Below are 24,681 nucleotides of genomic sequence, written 5' to 3' on the forward strand. Positions count from 1 at the left end.
GATGTAAGACGGCATTCGAGCGGAAATAGAGAGAACGTCTTGGACTGAACGAACGAACGAACGTTTGTACGGATGTCCGATTCCTGTCATTTCCGGTCCAACGTTTTACCAAGTCATTTAATAACTTTAGACCAACGCCTATGATAATTACGAAAAGAAAAAAGAAAAACAAGCAGATGTTTTCGTTTCTATAGAATTGAATCGATTCTAATATTTTTGTACCGTTTCCCTCCTTTGTATTTCTGCAAATGCTACACTTTGTAATTGGACACGTAACAGCGATAAATCTATAGCATCGATGTTAATAGTAATGTTACGACGGCAAATCAAATTTCGAATTAAACCAAATGCCGACAAATACATTTTCCGATTATACGAATTAATTCTGCAACGATTATTGTTCGTATTTGGGTAGAACGTCCAATGTTTGGATATAACGCCGGTTCGCTTAAGCTACGAAGTAAAATATTTCTAATTATAAATTAACTAGCGAGTTAATGAAATCGTAAATCGATTAACAGGCTATTATTCGAATAGCGCATAGTTAGAGATCACGTGAACTCACCCATCGCATCTTGTCTCATACCGGTAACTGCAGACATATTCGACGCTGAATGTGACATAGAAAATGGTTGTGTCATACTTGGATAGGACGTCGTACTCATCTGCATGTGAACATAAATTCATATATAAATTAACTACTCGTTTACACAAGGAAAATACGATAGTATAATTTCGTCATATCGTTTACAGGGGATTTATCGATTCTTCTTCGAAATAAATAAAATGAAACTTTGTTGTTCAAAAGATCGTAGTTTAAATCAACATACAGGAGAAGAAATAGTGGAAACTTGTTATCGTGGAACGGTAGTTTAGATTAATATAGAGAAGAGGAGTTCCAGCTAGAAAGGATAACGGATGAAAAAAGATCGGAGCAAGTATCGGTAAATTTTATCGTGGTACGTCAAACATGACTTCGAAGATCGATTAAGAGGATCTCGAAGCTTTTTTATCGGCAAACCGATACGCTCGACGAATTATTGGCTTAATTAAACCGGTAGGCATTCGGTAATCCGTCCGACCCAACTAATCAGTCGAAATGCAATTTAGCTACATCGACCGATAGCGATGCGCCGGACGCACGCTCAGGTGCACTTCAATTTAATACCTCGGTTAAAATCATTAACGAGAAACGCATCGAATTCATTCGTAGGGGTACGATACGTTGCTTGGTAGGCGTGACGCATCCATTGTCGGCGTTAACGATTTTCGTTTCTTTCTTTTTCGTTTTTTTTTTTTTTTTTTTTTGATTGAAACGTGACAATAGATTTACATACCTTGAAACGTTACTCATATTTTATCACGTACGTATCGATACCTAATACCTCGGTTTTTAGCGTACGTGAAACTATGTAAAACTATTTTGAGAAAATTTTCAACGGTAACGAAGGATTTCGATGGATGATGTACACGAAGGGTGTTTCAGGTTTCTTTCCGCAAAGCAACGTCAGCATGATAATTTTGTTCCAATACTTTAACAAAGCATCGATCTTCATGATTTCTCACTTTTAGTCGTAGGATATTTTATGGCACTGCCTCGCGGAAAAAGGCCTGCAACACCTTGTACAACTTATAAGAATATAAAACCATCGATCGTTGCAAGAGATCTGAAAAGAAATTACGGATGAATATTTTAGAGACGAATGACTTGCCTGAGGGTAGCGGTTTATTCCATTTATGCTATTGTGAGGATGAGGATACGGTTGATAACCTCTGCTGGCACCTGGATAAATATTCCTCATCATGGCACCTTGGCAAGCAGGAATCGGAGTCAGGGCCTTCTGAAGCTGCTTCTCTTGCTTCCGATACTTCGCTCTTCTATTTTGAAACCAGACCTACCGGTGCGAACAAAGTGCGATAGAATTTAGGAAAACTCTTCGGAAACCTAAGTAAAACGTAAAGTATCGTAATAACGTTTCCTGATATTCGCGAAAGATGCAACAGCGGGAGGCGAACGAGCTCGTTAGACGAGCCGACTCGAAGTTTCGAAAATATGTACGTTCGAACTGGTGTTCTCGAATCGAATCTATGAGAACGCGTTAATCAGACTGTAAACGAGGGGGTGGTGGGAACGGAGGTCATTTCTCTTGTCTATCGTCGGTCGCTGAGCTATTCCCGCTTTTCTCGGACTCTCCCCGAGGTAGAGTAGTTTATCTATCGCCATTTTGCATCGGGCAATTTCCATTGTTTCGCGGGATTAGTAAACCCATATTGGGGGTTGCCTGAACCGCCACCAGCGACTCCCCGGCATGCACACCGAATCCCCGAACCTCCAACCGCCACCCTCGAACCCTCTATCGCCCTCTCAACCCTCCATCACGCCTACAACCCCCTACCACCCCCTCCCCCTTCCACCCTATGGTCTCCTTCTTCGTTTCCCCTCTCTTCTCTTCTTCCGGGTTCTCGTGATTCCCTGCCAACCGACCCTTTTCCAAGCAACCCCCAGAAAGAGAAAAGCCTCTCCCCTGGTTGGGGTTGACTTGTTTCCACCCTCGTGGTGATGTTACCAGTGCCTCCTGATTGGCCAATGCCACGACTGTGACGTCACTCCAAGCTTCCTCATTGGCCAACATGTTTTATCGACATTTCTACTGTGCACCGTCTCTCCTCCTCTTCTCACTGTCTCCCTCGTACACTCGTATACACGCACGTAGACACACACACACACATACACACATATACACGTACACGCACACACACAGGCATAGTCTCTCATTCTCGGTTTCTCTCTCGTTCTGGCACGCTATCGCATGGCGAAGCGAGTGACACACGAGGGTGGCTCGATCAAGCCTGGTTTTCTCTACTTGTTCCGTATCTTTTTTCTTCCGTTATTTTTCTCCATTTCCTTCTGATTTGCTGCTCCCCGTATCGCGTCTCTTTTTGGTCCGTTTCTCTCTTCGCGTATTTCTTGTCTTTTTCTTTCTCTCTCTCTCTCTCTCTCTCTCTCTCTTTTTCTCTCTCTCTCTCGATGGAAGCACGATACGTAGTTTTCGAAGCGTAGCTCGCGAAACATCCGCGCCGATGATGTTCCAGTGTCCGTAAGAGGTGGGTCAAAGGGCTGCAGAAGATACGCGAGAACGTACGACAATAGAATGTGGTGGGGAAAGAATTGGCCGGTGAAAAATTGTTGGGCAATTTGAATACCGTGGATTTTGTACCGTTGTGGATGTAAATTGAGAGTACTGTTGGTAGAGATAAAGAAGAAGGAAAATTATAGTTGTGAGAAGGAGGGAATTCACGACGAATGGGAGCTGAACGAAAGAAGTCGAATACGACGGTCATTTAGCTGTGCGAGTTTACGGAGTCGAATTTTGACTCGAAGTATTTCATCAATCGTTAAACGGAAGAAACAGCATCGTACAAGAAAAATTAGGCTGAAACATAAGCCTTATATATTTTTCCACGCCGCATTGATTGCATTTTTACGCGTACAAAGTAAGAAATAAAACGCGACCGTTCGAAATGAAACGTCAGACGTAGCGATGAAAGAATATTAAACCGAGGAACCGTCGCTGCGCCAGTATCGACATCTTCTTCTTTCTCTTTCTATTATTAAAAAGACAGTCGACGAACTATTCGTAAAATGTCATTACCATCGTGTATTGGATTGATATAAATTCTTTTGTGAATTAAATCTCGAACACAATGTATCGGCTGTTAGGCAAAGAGATTGTATCGATAATTTCAAAAAGGGACGCGCTTGTATACGTACGTGTATATCTGGCTATACCTACATCATTTTAAACTGCACATACGGAAATCACGGAACAAGCGAAGCACCACGCATAACCAATTGCGACCCGCATTTGAATTCATGGCACATGAGCCGATTTGCACTTGCACAAAAGATACTTGCATCCCAAATAATTTGAATTTACGTGTCACCCTGAGTCATTAGTTTCGCATCGAAGTTGTCGTAGTTGTCGACGGAAGGAAGAGAAACTTTCGTTAAAAATAATAATGCCGTAACAAAGAATAATTTTACTTTACATTCCATCTGTAATAATGTACACGATTTTAACCAACTACGATCCTGTACTATTAAAATAATAGTCCGCCGATCGATCTGTGACTTTATCGATTTAAGAGTTGCTTTATCGTAGTTTTAAATATCTTGTTTCGGGTTATATATGTCGGAGATGGAAGGACACTGGAGCCTCCCCTTTGGAACTGTGCGAAAATTCCGTAATATTGTAATCTAGATTCTACTATAACCGTAATTAAACAATTGTCATTCAATCCGATTGTATTTGTTCGAGATTTGTGACAGTGGAATTGGGTTCGAGGTGACACAACTGGTCGCCGAACGTAGCCACGGTCACGGGATGGACGTTTTGCCTCGGAGATGTCAATATAATGGGACACGCGTTGTATTAATAATCAAACTCCAAGCAGAAACTGCCTAGCAACGGCGATTGGAACTTTCTCGATGCTTCTAACCAGTGTGTAACAAACGAACGCAATCGTAAAGAGAGGAAAAATTTCCATCAGTCTATTATTCGTGCGATCGCCTTGGAAAGTTACACATCGAGCAGTATATACCGAGCGTTCCAGCAAACGTATTTGTGCTTCAAAGTATTCTATGTTTAGTAAAGAGTTATCCCGTTGACCGTGGATTCGTTATCGAACCTAGAATCATTGTCACTAGCGTCTCCAATATCTAATTACCACGGTTACTTGTCGATATCTGTAACAATCATATTTGCACTAGTCAATATCTTCTCTATCGCATAACGACAAAGTCTAACCATAACGAAGATTCGTTTCACGCCCTTAACCCCAACCCTAATCATAACGTCAACCCGACATATATATATATATATATGTACACACACGAAATATATATGAATTTCCAGAATAACGAATTTAACTTTCTTGTTACTGCGAGTCTTCTATCGGTTTCGTATTTCGTCAATCTTTAATAAGACTTTGCGCGATGTACGTTTACACATACGTAGACGATACGCATATGTATATTTCCAAGCCATAAATGTTACATATCTTACGAGAAGATGAAACAAAGAGTAGTATCTTTTGTTTGGAAAATGCAAAATTTTACAGAATCCGTGGCGATAGTTTTATTCGTACTGTATACGTTTCTGATACGATACCTTCTATCGAAATATTCTATCGAAACGTAGATTTTCGAAGCATTCTGTTCGGGAATACCGCGCGTCAAAAAGTACTGCGATTCGTTTATTCCTTTTTAAGGCCTTTATTTTTGATTATGGCGATGTACTACTCTATGATAGAGCTCCGATCTAAAAGTCAAAGTTCAAAGTATTCGAGTATGCATCGCTGTAAATTATATTACCCAGCAAATATAACGACATTTCACTTTGGACACACACACACACACACACACACGTACGTTAATACGTGCTTGCGAATAGAACAGGCCTCGAATCCATAAAAATGGTGGCTCTAAACGTTATTAATACTGCAGCATGTATTTATCAAACGTATCGCCGAAAAGCGTTTGTGAATATCTTGAAAAAAAAAAAAAAAAAAAAAAAAAAAAAAAAAAAAAAAGAAAACGATCGATAATGAAACCCGGCCAATCGTCCCCATTGTTATTTCTCGCGTCATATTTGTAAAAACATTGGTTTAATCGAAAAGAAGAAGTAATTCGAAATGCTAAAAGCGCGAAACTGGATTATCTTACCCCTGCTTCTTTAATACCTTCGCAGGTATCTTTTAATCGAGTCTCTTACGTGATACAAAATATCTACTAAATCAATCGTTCTCCAACGCGAATAGCCCGATACGTTTATACAAGAAACAACAAATTGCATCGATCGATGCGTTCAAAATTATACGAATCATACGATTTGAACGAACGTATCACGAACTCTGTATAATCTCTAGGTAAAAATCTAATTGCACCGGATTATGTCTCTCTGAAGACCATTCGACTCATCGCCGAAAGTTGAATGAAAGACATCGAATAAATCGGTCGAAAGAAAGGTAATTCGTGTATGTTTATCCGTAGATAAATATACGGATGCGTTTAAGCGACTAGGTTTCGTAAACGCGGATCCCTCCTTTTATTTACAACTCCTCAGAAAGAGCTTTTTGCGAACATACTTGCGCGCGTCCCTTAAGGCGCGTACCCTACAAGAACTGGAAAGCTAAGAGTTGGTAATTCAATAACCGTGCTCTCCAATCCTCCCTTTCTCCGCCCAGCTATGTTCCGCCGTAGAGAAAGATAGCGCCAGAAGATGGGATAGCGAAAGTGCAGTTCTCTCTCCCTCAAGGGTAGAGAACAGCTCAAAATGTCTGCTACTTTGAGAACCACGACCAAGAAAACTATCCTTCTGTATACCTAAGAGAATACACTCCGTACTCTGATAGCTAACCCACGTATAGAGACAGAAAATGGATCCCGAGATAATGGATTACTCTCTGCAAGAAAATATACCTACTACTACTTTCTTCTTGCCTCATCGCCTACTTTTCTTCCCTCGTACCACAACACGCGTACGCGTACAGTTTGTCGAACGAACGTTCGTGGATCGTAGGCTGCGCGTCTTCTATCTTTCGATTTTTACGTTTCTTCGTTAGATCGTGCCGAAACTACCGCGCCTCTCGATAACTACGCTTCAGGATTAAAAAAGTACCGATATAACGTAGAGATTTGTCTTATTCGTTGAATATTAGAACGAGCATTTTACTTTGTTCTGTACATTTGTCGAGATTGAGATTTTTATTAACCGGAATATTCGCGTTGTTGTTGCGAATATAAAAGTATCTTGAAACTGATGGATTCGCAATTCCGCGTGGGAGATGTAATAATCATTGTTGGGGAGAGAAAGGGAGAATATTTCGCGAGTCGTGAATGATTTGACAAGAAACCGTAAAATAATAAATGTAGACGCGAGTTTCATTCGGAGTGCAGCGATCTAAAAAAGTGTATTCCGTCCGACGATAGAAGGAGGAATGTACGTTGGTAATTTTTTATTTCGCTCGTCAGTTTTTCTTATTTCCTCTCAGATAGGAAGTCAATTTTCTCGTAAAACGCCCACTAGGTAGGCTTCGATCGGAAGTCGAATCGAAGTAAAAAGGTCGAATGAAAACTTAGCTAACTTAATATTGGGTCTCGGATTCACCTTTCTTTTTCCTCGAGGTAATGGGATTTCTTGTGCGGTGATTCGAGAATTATTCTCTTACCACGATGCTATCCTTTTTCTTAACCGTTATCATTATACCGTATTACCATTATCAATAAAAAGACAGTCTCTTGGTAACGCGTGATTGGTCGACCAGGTATCGCATCTTAAAATCGTTCTCCTATGAAAAATAAGAGGATTGATCACGCGAGAGTGCATAAAATGAGCGTAACGTGTGTATAAAATATCTAAAATAAGGTGTACTCGTTATAACGTATAACACGTGACAGAAATCTCAGCGCAGTTTCTAGTCTCTTTTAATTATTTCCGTGATAACGCGCATTTCCATAAACATCCCTAGTCTACTTATATAAACATAAATATGAGAATTCATCGTCCAAAGTAAATACTACGTATAAAAGGTCCAGCTGATTTTCTTTCGCCAGTATGAAAATGTCGATTAAATTGCAATCAGCTTTCTACATTCTCGCGTGTTTCATCTCGTTCCTCGTTAGACAAAATTCTGCCGTTAGCATTTGGACAGGATAGCGAACACGTAGAGTATCCATCGCGAAACAGGGGTTGGAAAGACAAGAGAAGAGAAGAGAAGAGAAGAGAAGAGGAGGGAAGAAAAGAGAAAAGAAGAGAAGAGAAGGATAGGGAGCCGAGCCATAGGGGGTTTGGTACCCTTCGTACGGTTTCCCTCTACTTTTCCTCATCTTCTTACTCCTCGTCTCGCAACGAAGGAAGAACCTCGGCAAGGCCGAGACGTTTCAGATCTATCTAGGGTGGAGAAAATTCAATTTAAAATGGCGGCTCAGATATAATGGCAGCCTCCGGTACAGCGCCACCCAACCACCCTTCCTTCCCAACTCATCTCAACTTTGCCACCGCCGTTCCCTACCTATTTCTCTTTCATCCAAGAGCACCCTGTTCGCGTGTCGCCATCTTCCAAAATACAAAATGCCGTAGCTACCACGGCAGCCTTCAAAGAATTCCGTAGCAGCGAATATTTCAATGAAATAGAAACGCGCGTTCCCTGATAATTTCCAACTTCTTTTCCCAATTGTTTAACGAAGCGCACAACGTTCTCCTTTTTCAATGGTTTAACAGCGTAGAACAAAGGCTCGTTCGAATTAATTCGACCAACCTGAAACTCGTTTATTTGTTTCATTGTTATTCGTTTGGCTGCAGATATTCTTCCTACGTTTCTACCGTCCTTTCTCGATCGAGACACAGGACGTCGAGTAATTTCAGACATCTCTGAGTCTTCGAAACCGATGGTTCAGTCGGTTCTAACGTACGCTGGAACGGTATTCGCAGCGATTTAAAATATCGTAGACGCTATAGACGAGAAATTCGTCGCTAGATACACGTACAGAACGTAACGTGTACTTTCCTTCGACTGTGAAATTCGATTAGCGAACTTTTAATCCAAGTTGAAAGTCCACTGTAAAGTTGTAATTCTACCATTTAACTTTATGCTCTTATTTTCCTTAATCCCAAAAGAAATAGCGTATAACGGTTTTGTCGTGTTCTATCCGTTCCTAAAAATACCTACGTATAATATTCGCGAAGCAACGATCAATGAATCGTGAATGTTATCTATAAATTTGCAGTAACGCGTTTAAACGGAAAAGAGGATTAAATTTAGGAGCAACCTTGTCGGTCCTTCTCGCTGAAAATGTGTGGACGTTTATACTAATTGCTACGTTCGCGAACACGATTAAAAACAGAGACTTTGACTTTTCTGTTTTTAACGCCATTCGATATCCGAAAGAGAAAGAAAAAACAAAATAAAAAAGAATGATACTTGGTGTAACGCAGTTAAAAAACGAGAATAATCCGTCGAATCCGAAAGCATGGACAATTTGCTTATCGTGCTTTTCCATCCGTCGTCTCTATTTACGATCTGTTCGACGTTAACCGTCGCGAAGGGGTGCCGCTAACGGGAAAAGCTGCGAGCGATTGAAAAAAACATCGAACGGAGAAATTAGTGGAAACGGTCGGTGCATCGATGTTTCAAAAGTTAATGACTAGAAACGACGTTTCAAGACCGGCTTGGATACTTTTACATTTGAGGCCGGCAAATGAACGCGTTCGAAAGTCTCCGCCGCATTGGTGAAGCCACTTCCTGCCTGGTGGACACTTTGTGCATGGATTATAACCAACGAGTAAAAGCAAAGCAAACCGCGTTTTACTTGGCATCGCAGTTTAACAGGGTTAAGTCACCGCGGTTCCTGGGCTTTTAACTCAAACAACACCGTCCTGCATTATATATCAAAAGAGCGAAACGCACTGGCGACTGTTTTAATATGTACCGCTCCAGGATTCGGAGGGGCCAGCGGCGGCTCTGCACCAGCTAACGCGAATCCTTTGGCTAGCTACAGTCGCCAGAGTCCTCTCCATCCTGTCCATTCTTTAACGTTGTCAAAAACCGCACTACTACCCTCGAATCTGTCGCGTTTCATCTTCCAGCTGACGCGTTCGCTCGTATCGAATGTTTACCCTTCCTTCTTTCGCAACTTGTCGATTAAACGTAGATCGTTAGCGTTCCTTGATAAAGCGATTAAGTACGTTCGCGTGGATACGTAAGGGTACGCTGGCTGATGGATATTTTATGCGTCGGCTATTTCCATAGAGTCGATATATTTTTTCTTTTTTGGTGAAATCTTATAATCGTTTCGTTCCACCGAAAAGTTCCTGTACGATGGCATTTCGATAGAACTAGAAAAAGGAACGTATACGTAGAGAGATGTGGTTTGCAGTAACGTTCACAGAAACAATCGGAGACAACAGCTTTATTTACCAGTACGACAATGCTTCGCACGAAACAGTGGGTGAATCAAAAAAATGTATAAGGTTTTAACATGGCCAGCTTGTTCCTCGGATTTGAAATCCATAGAAAATCTTCGGGGAATATTTAGGAGAAAAGTTACTGTATCAATAGCGGGCGATATAATCGCATTAGTGAATTATCAAAGGTGGTAAACGAACCGTAGGCGTCTGTCGGTAAAGAAACGTTACAAAATCTGATTTTGTTAACACCGAGTTGCATTTTTGGATGTAATTTGAAAAAATGGCAATTGTACGAACTATTAATATGGATACAGCGAAGAAATTATCGTCAGTTTTTATTTTATTTATCGAAAAAGCGCGTGACTCTATGGAAATCTCGCATTTTTGTTTTCTCTTCAATTATATTTCTACGTGTTTTTTTAAATCAACGTTACTTCTATCGCTACGATCCGTGTACAATGTACGTTTCCTTCCTGGTTTCCCCAAAATGGTTACGAAGCTCGTTAGAACGAAATAATTCTACAATTTTACCAAAAAGCATCAGTGGCTTTATGGAAATTTCGGTCGCTGCATTGCGAAATTCAGTGACACGCGAAAGTACGGTGTTCCGAATAACTCAACTATAAACTGAAACATATTTTCTGCGCTACTTTCCCGATATTTTCGAGAAATCGTTGATCATACTTGGATAGTTAACGCTAATACGAGAATCGCAGAGATGGGGAATAATCGCAGTACAACCGACCAGTGGATGATTTTTTTGGTATAACATTTTTTCACCTCAGGCTGTGTTTTCGAAAAAATCGGCTTTGAAGATTCGACAAAGTACACTTCGATCTGGCTAATTTCCAGGAGTTTGAACTAACTAACGTTTGAAAACAAGTAAAAAATAGAGAACACAATTTTTCCATACGATGCTTCGCTTTCGAGAAAAATAAATTTGAAACCGTATTGTGCGCTAAATATTTTGAAATTTCGTTGACATCGCATCTAATCTCTTTTTTCTCTATCCATTTAATATTCGGAATAAAGGTGCTTCCTCTGTGTTATCTCTATGATAAAAATATTAAAACACTTGAAAAGTTAGTCGTTTAGAGTCGTCTTCGTCTCATCTTCGTTTCAAACAAAATTTACCCTAGTCTGGAATAAGCAACGAACCTAACTTTCGTCGATATCGATAATTCCGTATCTGCTATTTCCCTATTTTACAGTGGATATCAGAAAGTTTGTCCGAAACGCCTCCGTTTCCACTGATTGACTCTGCGACCCCCCGAAAGACTCGAGGGTATCTTGGATCGACATTTGCGCGCGTAATTTCATTTTGCCACCCTACATGCGTCTTTGATTCGATTATTGCATGACTCATGGCCAAAAAGATGGACGTACAGAAAATATATATATATATACACGAATATATGTAACGTTTCGCGAGAAACAACGCGTCAAATTTGTTTGAAGACCATCGGAAGCTAAATGGGGAGAAAATTTCGTGGGATATATCGTCGAATTTTATTATCGAGGAACAATTTTTCGAAAGAAACGTTGATTAATTTTCGAGTTTCCAATTTTTTTTCTTTTCTTTTTCGTTAATCTCTATCGGTAGAATAAATTCTCGAAATGGCAATTGTACGCGTTCGTGGGAATTAGAGATGAAAATGATTTTACGCTAGTAGCCCATTGGTTTTTACAAAAAACGTTAGAAAATACCCGAGTCGATTTCACAAGGCTGATCTTTTTCCAATTTCGGATCAATCGTTCGAAAAATTCAATGCTTAGGAGAAAATGAATCGAGTAGTTTCTTATGTTTTCTGTTTCTTCTTCGTTACAAAGCTACGATACTCACCTGAATTCTAGCCTCGTTCAATTTCGTGGACCTCGCCAATTCCTCTCTGCAGTATATGTCTGGATAATGAGATTTTGCGAATGCCGATTCCAATTCTGCCAGCTGCTCCTGCGAAACAATTGGAAGGCCGTAGTGAAGCCGATCTGAACTACCGGCAGGAAATTTGAACGCTACACGAAAGATCTCGGGGATCGAGGTAATCGAAATTTCGTTATCGAAATATGTGTAACGAGTTTATCCGTAAATAATCCAGCTACCGAGAATCGTAACAATGGGTGCAGACAGTAGCGAAAAACGATGCAACGAACGAATCGATTCTTTTCAATTAGGGGAAACCTTAAGTTAGAAAATCGTATCAAGCTTGGGCATTGTTTCGAGAAAATATTTGGAAAATGATTACGTGTTTAAACGATATGTCATCCGATTTGGCTCGGATCTGAGCTAAAATTTTGTCAAATTTATTTTAATATTATTGCTAAATCTATTATCACGATCAAAATCAAATAACAAATAAACATAGTAGTAAATAAGGAATAATTTATTCCATAATGTGACAAATAAATTATTTAATTTCAAACGAATTAATTCGATTTTCTGTGTGTAAAATACCGCGTGAAATACTAACGCCGCTTTAAAAATTAATTATTTCTCAAACGACTTTAGCAAATAATTTTTAAATATGTAATATTATTTGAAAATATATATTTCTCCGATCTTATTTTACATGTTATTTTAAAATAATCATGCGTTGGCCTATTCGGGTATTTGGAATAATAACCAACTGAATGATCATCGAAAAGATACGTTGCATGATATTGAAAATTACTTTGATTAAATGTATCGATATGTTGAAGAAACTGCGCGCGGGTAAAGATCTCTTTGGGAAATATCGGTGCTTCGTACGCACGCGATAGCAACGGCAATTAATTAGGAACTTTTGTACGCGAGAAAAGATTGGAAGCTTCGAAAATATATACGTTTTTCTCTTATGCGCGTGAACGTCAAGTTAATGTAAAGTTAAGAGCAAACCTGCGTAAAAGTGGTCCTGTGCCGTCGTCGAGCGGGTGTTGGACAACTGGCGGTGGTAGGTGTATGGCCGATGTGAGGACTCGAAGCACAAGGGTCGGGTTTTAACTTTTTAAAAGCTCCTTCCGCGCCTGAAATTGGAAAAATCAATTAAATTAGTTTTCATTTAGTCGACCTATCAAAATTCATTTCCGAAAATTGAACCGTTCGAAGACAAAGACTTGCTCCAATAACGGAAGGATAGTCCCATAAGTTTCAGTTGATAAAAACACCAATTTTGTTACTGCGTCTTAGCTCTCGTAAAAATCAGCCTTATCGTATCGTAATATTTCGTTGCGTAGCTGTCGCGACGATAGACGATGAAATAAAACCCTTTTATCTGTAACTTTCCGCTAAATTATATCCCGTGAAAAAGGAGAAAACTGTCGGAATATTTTCGATAACGTACGTCTTAACCATCGATGGCTAAGGAACCGCGTACGAATCGAGAGAACGATTGACACGAGGTTGCAGTCTCGATGTAGAAGTCTGCGTTCGTCTTGGTTGTTTCACGGTATCGGCTTTATGAACGAACATACGAACGTACGGTCGGGGTAACGGTGGCGAGCGAAGTCCCTCGCACTATGCTAACTTGGTTAGGGCGTTAATGACCTAATCATGTTACATGCTGATTCAATGTTCAAGGATGAATGCTGTCCACTTTACATACCTTGCCCCGTTACCCGGTGAACAGTGAAACTCGGTCAAGTTCAGCCAGAAGACGAGGCAAATCTGCGCGTTATGATCTGTTTCTTAGCGAAACCACTAACACGATGGCAGCGTCTATTTCATATACTTATTTGTTGTAAATTGACAGTGAATACTTGCTACGGATTTTGATCGTTGTACGTTTCACGAAACTTTACGCTGGTTTAATGATAGTAGTTAGAGACGCTCGGCGATCGAGATAAGAAGAAAGAAAAGTCGACCTTTGGCGATTATGAAACAACGCGTAACGATGACTCGCTTATGGCAACAACAGGCGTCGCGATTACATCAATTTTATTACCATAGACATTAATTAGACCGTGGCAACAAATTTTCGACCAGGTGCGACAGAAGCAGTAGACTAAGGAAAGATACTGATGTTCTCGTGCGTGCGACATGTAAGACGTTACAGCATAAATGTAAAGAAATGTATAATATGTCGAAAGAAGTTGTTGAAATAACAACAAATAACGAAACATGCTCGATATTATTCAAAATTCCTTTAGACGTCGCGTCTTGAATATAAAGCGAAAAATATGACTGAAAACCTTACATTTACGTTCTTATATTTACTTTTTCCTCCGAGAAAATAATTTAATTCGTTTATTGTTGAAAATCAAACCCTCGTTTATTTTCCATTTTCTAAAGTAAATGACTACCTTTATCGCGGATCAAAATAATTGGAAAAGGAAGAACCATCGTAGTTACACCAGCTCTACGACTATTATCCGTCCAGAATACTGTATTCGAAATAATTACCAGAGATTTTAACAAGCTGGACGAGCTGACAAATGACACGATCTATGGGATTATTAATAAGGCAGATCCCTGCAGCTTTCGCAGCTGTCTTCCATCGGCATCTGCCACCAAATTCCAGTTAACGCGAAAAGCTATCCCGTCGCTGGCAACTTTTTCGATCGATTCTTCCTCCAATTACAAATCTCTGTCCCTCGATGCTACGCAATTTTTACAACTTACGACTCTCGGATTTCATTTTTACGAACGTATTAACGAATGTGACGAAACGAAATATGCCAAACGAATTTCAACGTATCTCAAAAAAGGAGGAAAACGTTAGTAACGACGTTTCAACTAAAAGGGACAATTTATGTGTTTTAACACATTCCGATACTTATACAACGATCGCGTTAAATGCTATTGCTATATAAAATGTCTAGTAAATAGCAGAGAAACTCTATCGTCCGTAGGGGAAGCTGACTTTCGGTAAGTTCGTTCAGGTAGTAATATTAAATCGTCTTTTTTGAAAACAGAAACGGAAACCGTCGTTTGTAGTAGAGAAATTTCGCGGGTTCGCGTATTAAAAGGGGCTAGGGAATCGCGCGAAAGACCATCGCTTGAGTACTTTTAATGCCGCGGAGGACGCACAGGGTTAACGACATTAATTTTTCCCTCCCCGTTTCTCTCTCTTTCTCTGCTTCCCTTCTTCCATCTTTCTTTTTCCACCCTTCTTTCGCTTAGCTGAACGTTGCAGAGTTTTCATTTGCATTAGAATACTACGGCAGTTTCATCTCGTCCCTGAAAAGTCTGACCTTCAAGGGAAAAAACAAAACGCTGGACGTTCTCCACTTAAATTGGACCCATCGCGCGAAAGTCATTACCGAATAATAAGATCCGCAGAAATGTAATAAAATTTTACCGTGCGACCTGTTGAACCTCCTATCTTATTTGTAATATTTTCCACCCTTCCAATATTTACAGACGCATCCGATCGCTCGCATGGTTTGTTAGAGAATTCTACGTTCCACGAACATCATCCAAAATGCGATGCCAGTTTCCGAGTAACGATGATACAGACGCATCTTGAAAAGTTCTTTTTATTTGTAACTCTGGTACATATGCCAAGTTATTTTTCAACACGACCACCAGCTTTATTTGAACGTTAGTCGTAATGTTATACGAGCTTTCGTATACCTTCGTCATTGACCTCCGCCGTCACAGTTCACACTACCATCGCCCTACCCAATCCTCTAAATCATCGTTTCTTGTGAAGCGTTATAAAGGCAAAAACTTTTCAAGTTTTGCAAGAAAGACGGTAATCTGGCTCGTTGGACGCGTCTATCGTTTGCGATAAAGTCGCAAACGCGTTCTTGCGCTCCACTGTAACGAGAGACGGGCGACACCAACGCTTACGATCGCATACAGTTTCTCTATCCTTATTGAATTCCCGCACCCATCGTCTTGCCAATGATTCATCCATAACTTTATTACCGTAAACTGGCGTAATTCGGTGGCGAATTCCAATTTGGAAGAACGTCTTCGGCATTCGAAAAGCGTAAGAGCGTCATCGGCGGGATTTTCAATTCGCGTCGGCGTTTTAAACGCGCGACGATATCAAATATTTAAACAGACAATTTGTCGTGACTCGTGTCGATGTACGAAAGAATTCCACGCGTAGATCGGTCGTATTTTCATAATATGAAAATTTCGGCTTTCCGCAGAATCGTTATTCGAATCTGTAATTGCTTTGATCCTCAGAGTCCTCGGAAGGAGATCGAGTTGCAAATTACGCAGGTCGCGTGTTTCTTTTAACTATCTGGTAAAAACGAAACTAGAAACGACCAGTTTGTCGCAAAATCTTCTACTCCGCGATGGAAAAACGTTAAACTCGTTAATGATAGCCAACAGCTGGACTACATTGAATTCTGGCACTAAGTACAAGTTACTGTCAATTTATAGCAAGAGGGAGGAAGACAGAGTTCTGTTCAGCATTTCGCTTCGATGACAAGACTCGACACGCGTCTACATCCAACGATTCGAGTGAACCCCATTAGCACACCCTTGGTGCTAAGCTCTCTGAAACCCCACGAGCACATAATAATAGCCTATAGAACAGGTACCACCATATGGTCTAGTCCTGCACCCCATTGTCAACACTACACAACCGATCTTATCGTCTACGTACGTGTGTACTCGAGGCTCAACAAGCGGAAAATTCATCTATATCGAGATGACACGTTGCCCATTTTTACCTCCAAATCATCCTCAACGTCTGTATCTCTTTCGTTCGTGATTAGAGGAAACAGACTAACGCGCGATCGTTCTAAAAAAAAGTCAAGCCAAATAAGATCGTGGTATACGCTACCGTTCATACAAGTATCGGGATACTTTGGCCGATTTGTAGTAATAGCAAATGGATGCTGGTAAGATACATAAATTGGCAAGAAACTAGTGGCTAAATATTTATCATCCTGTTACAGAAGATTGAACGTTTATCCTCGTTGCATATAAAATTCATCGATGTATCTATCGTTTTCCATAGAAATTTTTATTAAACCCTCTTTTCCTAACATAAACAAGCGCGCAAATACGTAGCGTCTTCGGTGTGTATCGCTTGAAAGATAGTTCTCCAAATATTTTACTAAAAACGTGCGAGTCGGTCGTGAAACAAGTGGGCGACTCGAAACATACAGAATGGAAAGACGAGTGAATTCAGAGCGATACTCACCAACGGAAGAAGTAGCCCCGACGCTGCTCCTTCCAGGCGTCGCGGCTGGTGTCGGCGGGCTTGCTTCGAGACCCTGGTGAACCCCGTAAAGGCTGAAATCTTGCTCGTTCGAGCTCGTGCTGCTACACTTCCTCTTCTCTTGATTGTGATTCAAATGGAAGCTCTCGTTCTCGACGAGTCCGACGCCGAGCAAACCGAGATTCGGCCTCAGTTCGTCCATCAGCTTGTTTTGACCGCAGTTCGCAGCTGCCGCCGCGGAAAAGTTCAACTGCCTGCTAAAGATCGCAGGGAAGATGTTGAACTGCTGATGATCGAGGCTCAGGGCGGTCGTCGGGAGCGATGAACCGCCACCGCCGCCGCCGCCGACGGAGGTGCCCCCGACGGAACCGACGCCGCCTGCACCGGGACCCCCGGTACCTCCAGACAGGTCGTTAGCCAGGGTGATGCCGGGTTGACCTTGTTGAGGTCTCTCGTACCAAGTGCTCCTGTTGTTCTTTCACAACCTACCAAGACATCCTCTGTCGTTCCCCTTCTAGAGGCGGAACCACGATCGATTTTTTCCGATCTTTCGCACTCTTCTCTTCTCTGTTTTCACGAAATCCTAGATTTTCCCAATTTCTCGATCCCTTTCAAGGGTCGATCCTGTTATCTAAATGTCCTAGCACAGGCTCGTCGTGCGCGTATCTTACTCGTCGACTCCTTCGACGGACGAGTCTCGCTTTCTAGGTCTCTTAACGCAGATTGGTCATGATTTCGGATACCAGATCATTCGATTCTTTGCAGCGACGAATCCTGCGCTAAGGGAATTAGGAAATTCTCTCAACAGACCTGCCGCGTATGAATTTTACGATATAGACGAGAGTACATCCGACGAGGAAGGTTTGTCTTTGCAGCTTTCGAGTTGATTACGTGCTTCGAAGCTTCTCGCTTGGTCGCGCTGAGAGATCGGTCCTTTCGACTTTACCCGATCCTTTCCGCAGCGATAGTTCGTCGTTGCTTTTAGGAACGATCTTTCGTTCAGACGTCTGTCGTTGCGTCTTTAAGCGATACGGTTTTGTACATCGATGTTCGAATGGCAATTTTCAAACGTGTACTAACATGTGTTTATGACGTTTCGAGCGTTCGATTCGATTCGCGAAATCACATATTTACGTGACAACGCGTCGACTCGTTGGTGACTCGAAGCAGCGATCGCAATGTTTACTTGCGAGCAAGAATTCAGAGGTACGTTCTCTAAGACTTTAAAGTACGCGTACTTTAAAGTCTCTGGTGGACGTAAAAGGTAACTTGGCAATCTTGGTAATTTTGGTAATTTTAGAAACAGTTATTTCCGTTCACACATATTCGAGAGTTTCACTTCTTTAACACAATATCGGCGACACTTTTCAGAAACTAATCTCGTTTCGATCGTGAATCCTTCCAATTCCAGCAATCGTTTCCCCAACGATTTTCACAGTTTTTTATCCTCAAGGTTGCAACGTGTAAGAGTAATCGGGATCCTTGCTCGGTTTGCGAAATCATCCAGAAGTACACTAATTTCACGTTTGAAACTCTATCCTGATATTTACGTATTCGTCGGAGCGTTGGTCTTGCAAATACAAGATCACTATCCTCCGTAGCCCTCCTGCCAGTTAGTAACTTGCGATAGCTGTAGAGATGGCGATATCGTCCTTTCGTGATCGCGAGCGACAGCGTACTCTTATCGATCTTAAATCCTGGTAGGCTGCTTTTGACGATCCGATTGATCCAAGTTTGCGTCCGGCTGCGCCAATGTTCACGGGGAAGCGTCGTAGCGTCGAATCCCAACGATGTTCCCGGAGAATCCCGCGACGTTGCGGTCGACCCGACGAACGAGAGACAAAAGGGAAAGAAAGCGAGCAGAAAGGAGAAAAGAAACGTTTCGTTTGCCCGAGAGACGCACGTGGATGTTGGATGTCGAGCTAGGAAAAAGAAGAGGAAGAAGAAGGAAGAGGGCGAGAGAGAGAGTGAGAGAGAGAGAGAGAGAGAAAGAGAGAAAGAGAGGAGAGCGCGGCTGGTTAATGAGAAGCGGACGTTACCGCTACCGTGGCCTCGATTCGAAATTCAAATCTTATTATCTCGTCGATGCAATTAGGTGGGTTAGAATTGGAGGGCAGAAGAAGGGGGAGGGGTAAGTATCACGAAGGCAGCAGGGTATGCCCTTGAAAATTGAAATATCGAAATAATTGCGGAGAAATGGCGCGCGCCCGATCGAAACCGCGCGGGCAACGAGATTCGTGGAGCGTCGCGAGGACACGGACGAAGAGTGGACGCGGGCAAAGACGAAGGTAAGGACGAAGATGAAGACGAAAACGAGTACGGATACGAGCACGAGGACGAGGACGAGGTGGAAGCGTCCAGGATGACTCGCGCCCTTCCTTCGTACCGTGGTACGTAACGCGTTACGTGGAGGAAAAAGCCGAAACGATAGGAGAGTCGGCCGTGTTAGAGGGGCGACCGCTCGCCGTGAGTTCTTGTGGGATTCTGTCCACGAAATGCAGTTATCCCGGTGACTCTGCGGGGGGACAGAGAACGTTTAGAGGGGCTGCTTCCATGGTAGGGGGTTGTTGCCTGTAACCAGCGTTCCCTTTCACCCCCGTGCTCGGTCGGGCAACGAAAGCACGAGGTTCTCCTCGCTTTACCCTATTGGATGCTCGAACGATGCGTTACCCGGACAACCACCAATCCTGGCATGTTCTCCGCTGCTCCGTCTACCCCTACTTCACCCTCAACATGGCGGATCTACCAATAAAAATTCCTCCGGAAAATAGCCTGCGAGCGATTTTCTTTCCACCTCGCCATCTAGCTTTTCCAACGACTCACACAAACGTCTGGCCAATATGTGCGTTACCACTACTGCCTGTCCGCGTGGGACGTCCCTTTCTACCAGTAGACCGTTCGCGTTCGCATTCGCGTTTCTCTCTCCGCCTCGTCCTCGTCCTCGTCCTCGTCCTCGTACTAGTCCTCGTCATCGTTCTCATCGTTCTCTGCCTCCTCCTCGACTTCGTCGTCTTCTCTGCTTCTCCTTTTTTCTCTTGCCTCTTTCTCCACACCCTCTTATCAACCCTTAGCCTCCCTTTGCCACTCTCTTTCACCCTACCTCCTTTTTCCTTCTTTGCATTCGCAGACCCGTCTTCCTTTTTATTATCCCGTGGCAGATAGCTTTTTTAATTCTTTCCTCCTCCCCCTCCCACTCCGCTCCCCCTCCCCCCCGTTTTCGGTATTTGATCGTAACGTACACGCACACGGCTGACCCAACTAGTACGTGTGCGAGTCGAGAAACTCTTCGTTTCACGGCCGCGTGAGTCGTTTGCCTACGAGCTGAGTTCGACACGAGCTTGTAACGAATAGAATAGGTTTTTCAACGAATTTCCATCCCTGTCTTTGTGTTTTGCGCACAGCTTTTCGATGATTTGTAATTCCATGAACGAGTCTCCATCCTCTCTCGGAACCCGCGTACCGTACATGCGAAGTTTTACTTCGTTTCTTTTCGTCTGCTCTCTCGTTCAATTTTTTTCCCCTTCTTTCTACGTCGTCAAATAAATTTTTTCAACCTCAATTTTCATTATTTCGTTGTAACGTTAAATCCATGTCCGATGTTTTAATATCGTTCTTTCGCCGAATATCAAATTTCTTCCGAGCGACTTCTTTATTTATCCTTTATACTCTTCCCATGATTTCCTCTTTGAATATCGAGATTTGCTCGCGTCGATGATTTCTTTTCTTTCGTTCGAAACTTATACTTTCCGTTCGTACTTTCCGACACACGTATAAGCAGTTGCTTCTCCACGAGATTCTCTTATTTTCGAACGTAGACACACGGTAGATTTTTACTCATTACCAAACACCGATGCCTTCGACGTCATCCGGAACGATCTACGTTCTCACGTCGGAGGTAGATTCTCCTTTTTCGACGAATCCTCGCGGAACCCTTAGACTCGTCTCCTTGACGCCCTCTTCGTTCGACCCTCCCTCAAAACGAGGCGCCAGGATTCTCTCGCCCAAGGGTGAGTTCGAAGAAGCATGTAACCAGAGAGTATGAGGAGGGTTGCTATAAAGGAGGAACGTAAAGTTTCGAGAGCTTCAGCGTCTTCAAAGTTGTTCGAACTCACGGAAAAAAGTTGGTCATCGTTTTCGTCGCGATAGCAAGAATCAGTTCGTTACTCGTGTTGCCCATATTTAGGTCATCCTTCCTTTCACGATCACCTTGCTGTCTTCCAAAAAAGAGAGACGAGAGATACAGGCAAATATCTGTTTATCTGAAAAGTTATGCTTCGTCGATAATATAATTACAATTTTGAATGAAAGTTTCGGTAAACGTACAGTACCACGCCAAAGTACTTGAACGTACTGGCTGTAGAAAACATTTATCGTATATATCGTGTTATATAAAACATGGTGAAATTTCATTGACGCTGTACCTGTATGCGCTAAATAAATAATATTTTTATTTCTACTAACTGTGGCAAATGTTTTAATATATTAAGAAACTTTCCCCAACCTTAATAAGCGTAACGTGAATACTGGAAAAGTCGGAGAATTACTAACAAATATAGACTTGCTATGTTTCCCTCGTATGATTTTCAAACGGTATCCATCTTTTCAATAATTTGCGAATAAAACGAGTCGATTCGTCACGGTCGGGATATATCGATTAAAATAAATATCTAACGACAGAAAATTATCGCGGCAGGAAAAAAGCATTCCTATGTATTCATGGTACAATAATGTTTCGTTCTATTTAATAGAGCTGCTGTGTACACTAACCGTGTATCGCATCAGCGTAACATAATTCAGTTACATAGTTATATTGAATATTTTAGCCGCAACTCCCCATGCTTTGTTTTACCGCCTACAATTCCGTTCGACGATGCAAAATTTTCAGGAAAACTCGTCGACATGCATCGAATGTCTGAAATGTGCAACGTCGATAAAAGCGTACGTTTTGTCAACGTCGTACAAAAGATGAAGTATCACGCTGAAGGCCGGCAATTTCGTCTCTTTGAATCGCACTTTGAAAACAGAACGCCCATCGCGCGTGTCGCCGTTTTTCAAGGCTGCAATTTCGTCGACAATAGTCGCAAAAACTTACGGGTGGACTGAGTGAAAAGTCGGCCAATTCGGGACCAGAATTGTCCCCATTGAGGTTTCGCTTATTCTATCGACAATTATTCATTCAGACCTGCTTGCCACGCTTATGATCTCCGTTAACGTTCCCATGAGTCGAACGAAGTTTGTTTCAATAACCGCTGTCTTCCGCTTTTATGTTGACGATATTTCACATTTTTCGTTTCCGCCGAACGTGTAAAATAACCACGCGTATAGCACGAACAACGTAAGAGAAAAACGTATTTTTGGTTTTTCACACAAGAGTGTGATTTACCCGCGTCAATTAATTCTATTTAAAGAAAATTCTCTTTTCTAATATCGTTATTTGGATATTATAATTGATTAAACGGTAATAGACATTTTTTTATGACTCACATAGCACCACCGGTTTCTTGTTTCCTATAATATTCGATAGAAAATGATAATTCCCTTGCAGAACAGTATCATGGAAAGACAAGCGAGTTTATCGCTGCTTTCGCATCTTATCGATTAAGTAGGGTAGTCGGATCACCCTTATGAAGCACAAACTGCATATGGTCCATGTAGACCGTAAAGTCGGCTTTCCAATCCGTAAGATCTGATCTAATCTAAGCGGTCTACCCCTTGCAAATTAAATCGGTGAAACGGCGACTATGTACAAACAGTGGTTTGAAGTTACATAGAAGTCCACCTGGAATTCGAATACAATTTCATAAATAGTATGCCAACTATCTCTACGTAGACCATCGTGTTGTGTTTAAAAATACATGACCACTTACTTGTTTTTGACCAAAAAAAAAAAAAAAAAAAAGAAAGACTAATAATCCAAACTGAAACGTCCACATATTTATGCGATTTTAGTGGGTGTTCATATTTCACGAGCTAGTTTAACGCAATGCTATGATTAATTATTAATTAGTATGAGTGCCCGTATTAAAGAGAAACGCTTAACATTCCAAAATTGGAATTCTATCGTATCTTAAATGAAAGAAGAATTGGGATTAAAAAAGAGAGTAAAAAATGTCACAGTTCAAGAATACGACATTCTTTTGACGTTATAATGTATCATCGATCGTTGATAAAAATTGTGTCTCGATTCAAGCGATAATCATCCGTTGCCCATATGGGAGAACCACCCACTCATTTTCTCATATGACGCATAAACACGAGTTCGTAAATATGTTCGTTTTAAAAGTCTACGTCGTTTATTGCATCGAAAATATGTTCATCGCTGGATGAGAGCTGATTGATATTTAAATACTAACATTTGTAGCGTATTTGATTAAACAATAGAATAATCTCGACGGTTCTGGAATAGAGGCAAAGAGATAATCATGTAAGGCGACAATACGGGATAAGGATAACGTATAAGATGATGTAATATATTGTAACTTACGTAACCAAGTCCACTTTCTGGGCTAATGAGTTGAAACGAATAAACTACCACTGCTACGATAGCGTAATCTCTTCTAAAATTAATTACTAGGAACCTCGTTACAAGTTTCTCTTAATGAAATAGAAATAAAACAGTTTTATCCTTCTCGTTAATTTTCGTGGATTATTACTATATCTTAACGCGTGATTACCTTTCGTTACACCGTGTTCGACGATCGTTCGAGAAATTTCGAATTTACACTGGGAGAAAAGCGTAGTAATCGGAAGAAATTCTATACTATTGCTGACAAGGCATCAGGTTTGTTCGCGGCTAGTGTGACAGATTTCGACCACGCCCTGTCGATATGGTGTGCACCCCCTTTTCAGAATGCCCCTGCACCCTCGGTCGGTGCATCGAAAATTCACTGGCTTTGATCTACACGCAGTACCTCTTCTGGGATCGTACGTGTCGTCTCCGTTTAGACGAATGTTCGTCAAAGGCGCCCAAACATCGTGTATAAACTTTCGCTTTTTGCTTCGTTCGATGGAGCGACTCATTTGTACTTGGAGTGATCCGTAACCTAAGTACTAAAAACATCGGCATTGCCGAATATCGCGAATTTACAAGAAACGTCTTTGAGAACGTTAAAAGAATTAACATGAATATCTATAAGCTTCTAAATACCTTTCTTTGCTTGTTCACCGAACTTCTTTTTCCTTTTTTACTTCCTGTCTTCCTCTTTCTTATCTCTTGTACCTAAAAGTAATAGATTCCAATAATTTATGCAAATAAGTAATTAGTTAACAGATGATTAAATTAAGCAGACCTTTTTTTATTTATAACGCAGCTGCGTAATACTGTGAATTAAAACTAAAGCGATATCTGTGCAAATAATCTTTCTCTTTTTAAAAAGATGGGCGTATTTTCGGCTCTATCTTCATAATTGGCCTATTCAAATTGCCAGCAATATTTTGACGCGGTTTTATCGGTGACACGTGCGGGGAACAAATTAGCAAGCACGTGCCGCTTAACACACTCTCTCTCTCTCTCTCTCTCTCTCTCTTTCTCTCCATATCTCTGCGACTTTTCGAGAATAATAGGCACTTTTGTTCAATTTAAACGTTCCCTTAAGTGTTAAAGTGCCGCACGT

At 41.5% G+C, this 24,681-nt stretch overlaps 1 protein-coding gene and 1 long non-coding RNA gene across 2 annotated transcripts in view; both read right to left on the reverse strand.

The window, feature by feature from the left end:
• LOC122574107 (homeobox protein unc-42-like) overlaps nucleotides 1–20,222 on the reverse strand; it is a 23,175-nt gene extending 2,953 nt beyond the window's left edge. The window contains exons 1-5 of the mRNA XM_043741269.1: nucleotides 17,051–20,222; nucleotides 12,841–12,968; nucleotides 11,812–11,919; nucleotides 1,713–1,895; nucleotides 566–665 (exon numbers count right to left, since the gene is read on the reverse strand). Of these exons, the coding sequence (XP_043597204.1) occupies nucleotides 566–665; nucleotides 1,713–1,895; nucleotides 11,812–11,919; nucleotides 12,841–12,968; nucleotides 17,051–17,270 (739 nt within the window). The 5' untranslated portion in view covers nucleotides 17,271–20,222. The remainder of the gene's footprint in view (nucleotides 1–565; nucleotides 666–1,712; nucleotides 1,896–11,811; nucleotides 11,920–12,840; nucleotides 12,969–17,050) is intronic.
• A 2,701-nt stretch (nucleotides 20,223–22,923) lies between these two features.
• On the reverse strand, nucleotides 22,924–24,273 carry LOC122574026. Its single transcript, XR_006318872.1, has 4 exons — nucleotides 24,216–24,273; nucleotides 23,743–24,118; nucleotides 23,553–23,662; nucleotides 22,924–23,465 (listed from the first exon to the last, which is right to left on the reverse strand). It is a non-coding gene; the product is annotated as an uncharacterized LOC122574026 (long non-coding RNA).
• Between the last annotated feature and the right edge of the window lie 408 nt (nucleotides 24,274–24,681).

This window comes from Bombus pyrosoma, linkage group LG13 (assembly GCF_014825855.1).
Source record: "Bombus pyrosoma isolate SC7728 linkage group LG13, ASM1482585v1, whole genome shotgun sequence".
Classification (NCBI taxonomy): domain Eukaryota; kingdom Metazoa; phylum Arthropoda; class Insecta; order Hymenoptera; family Apidae; genus Bombus; species Bombus pyrosoma.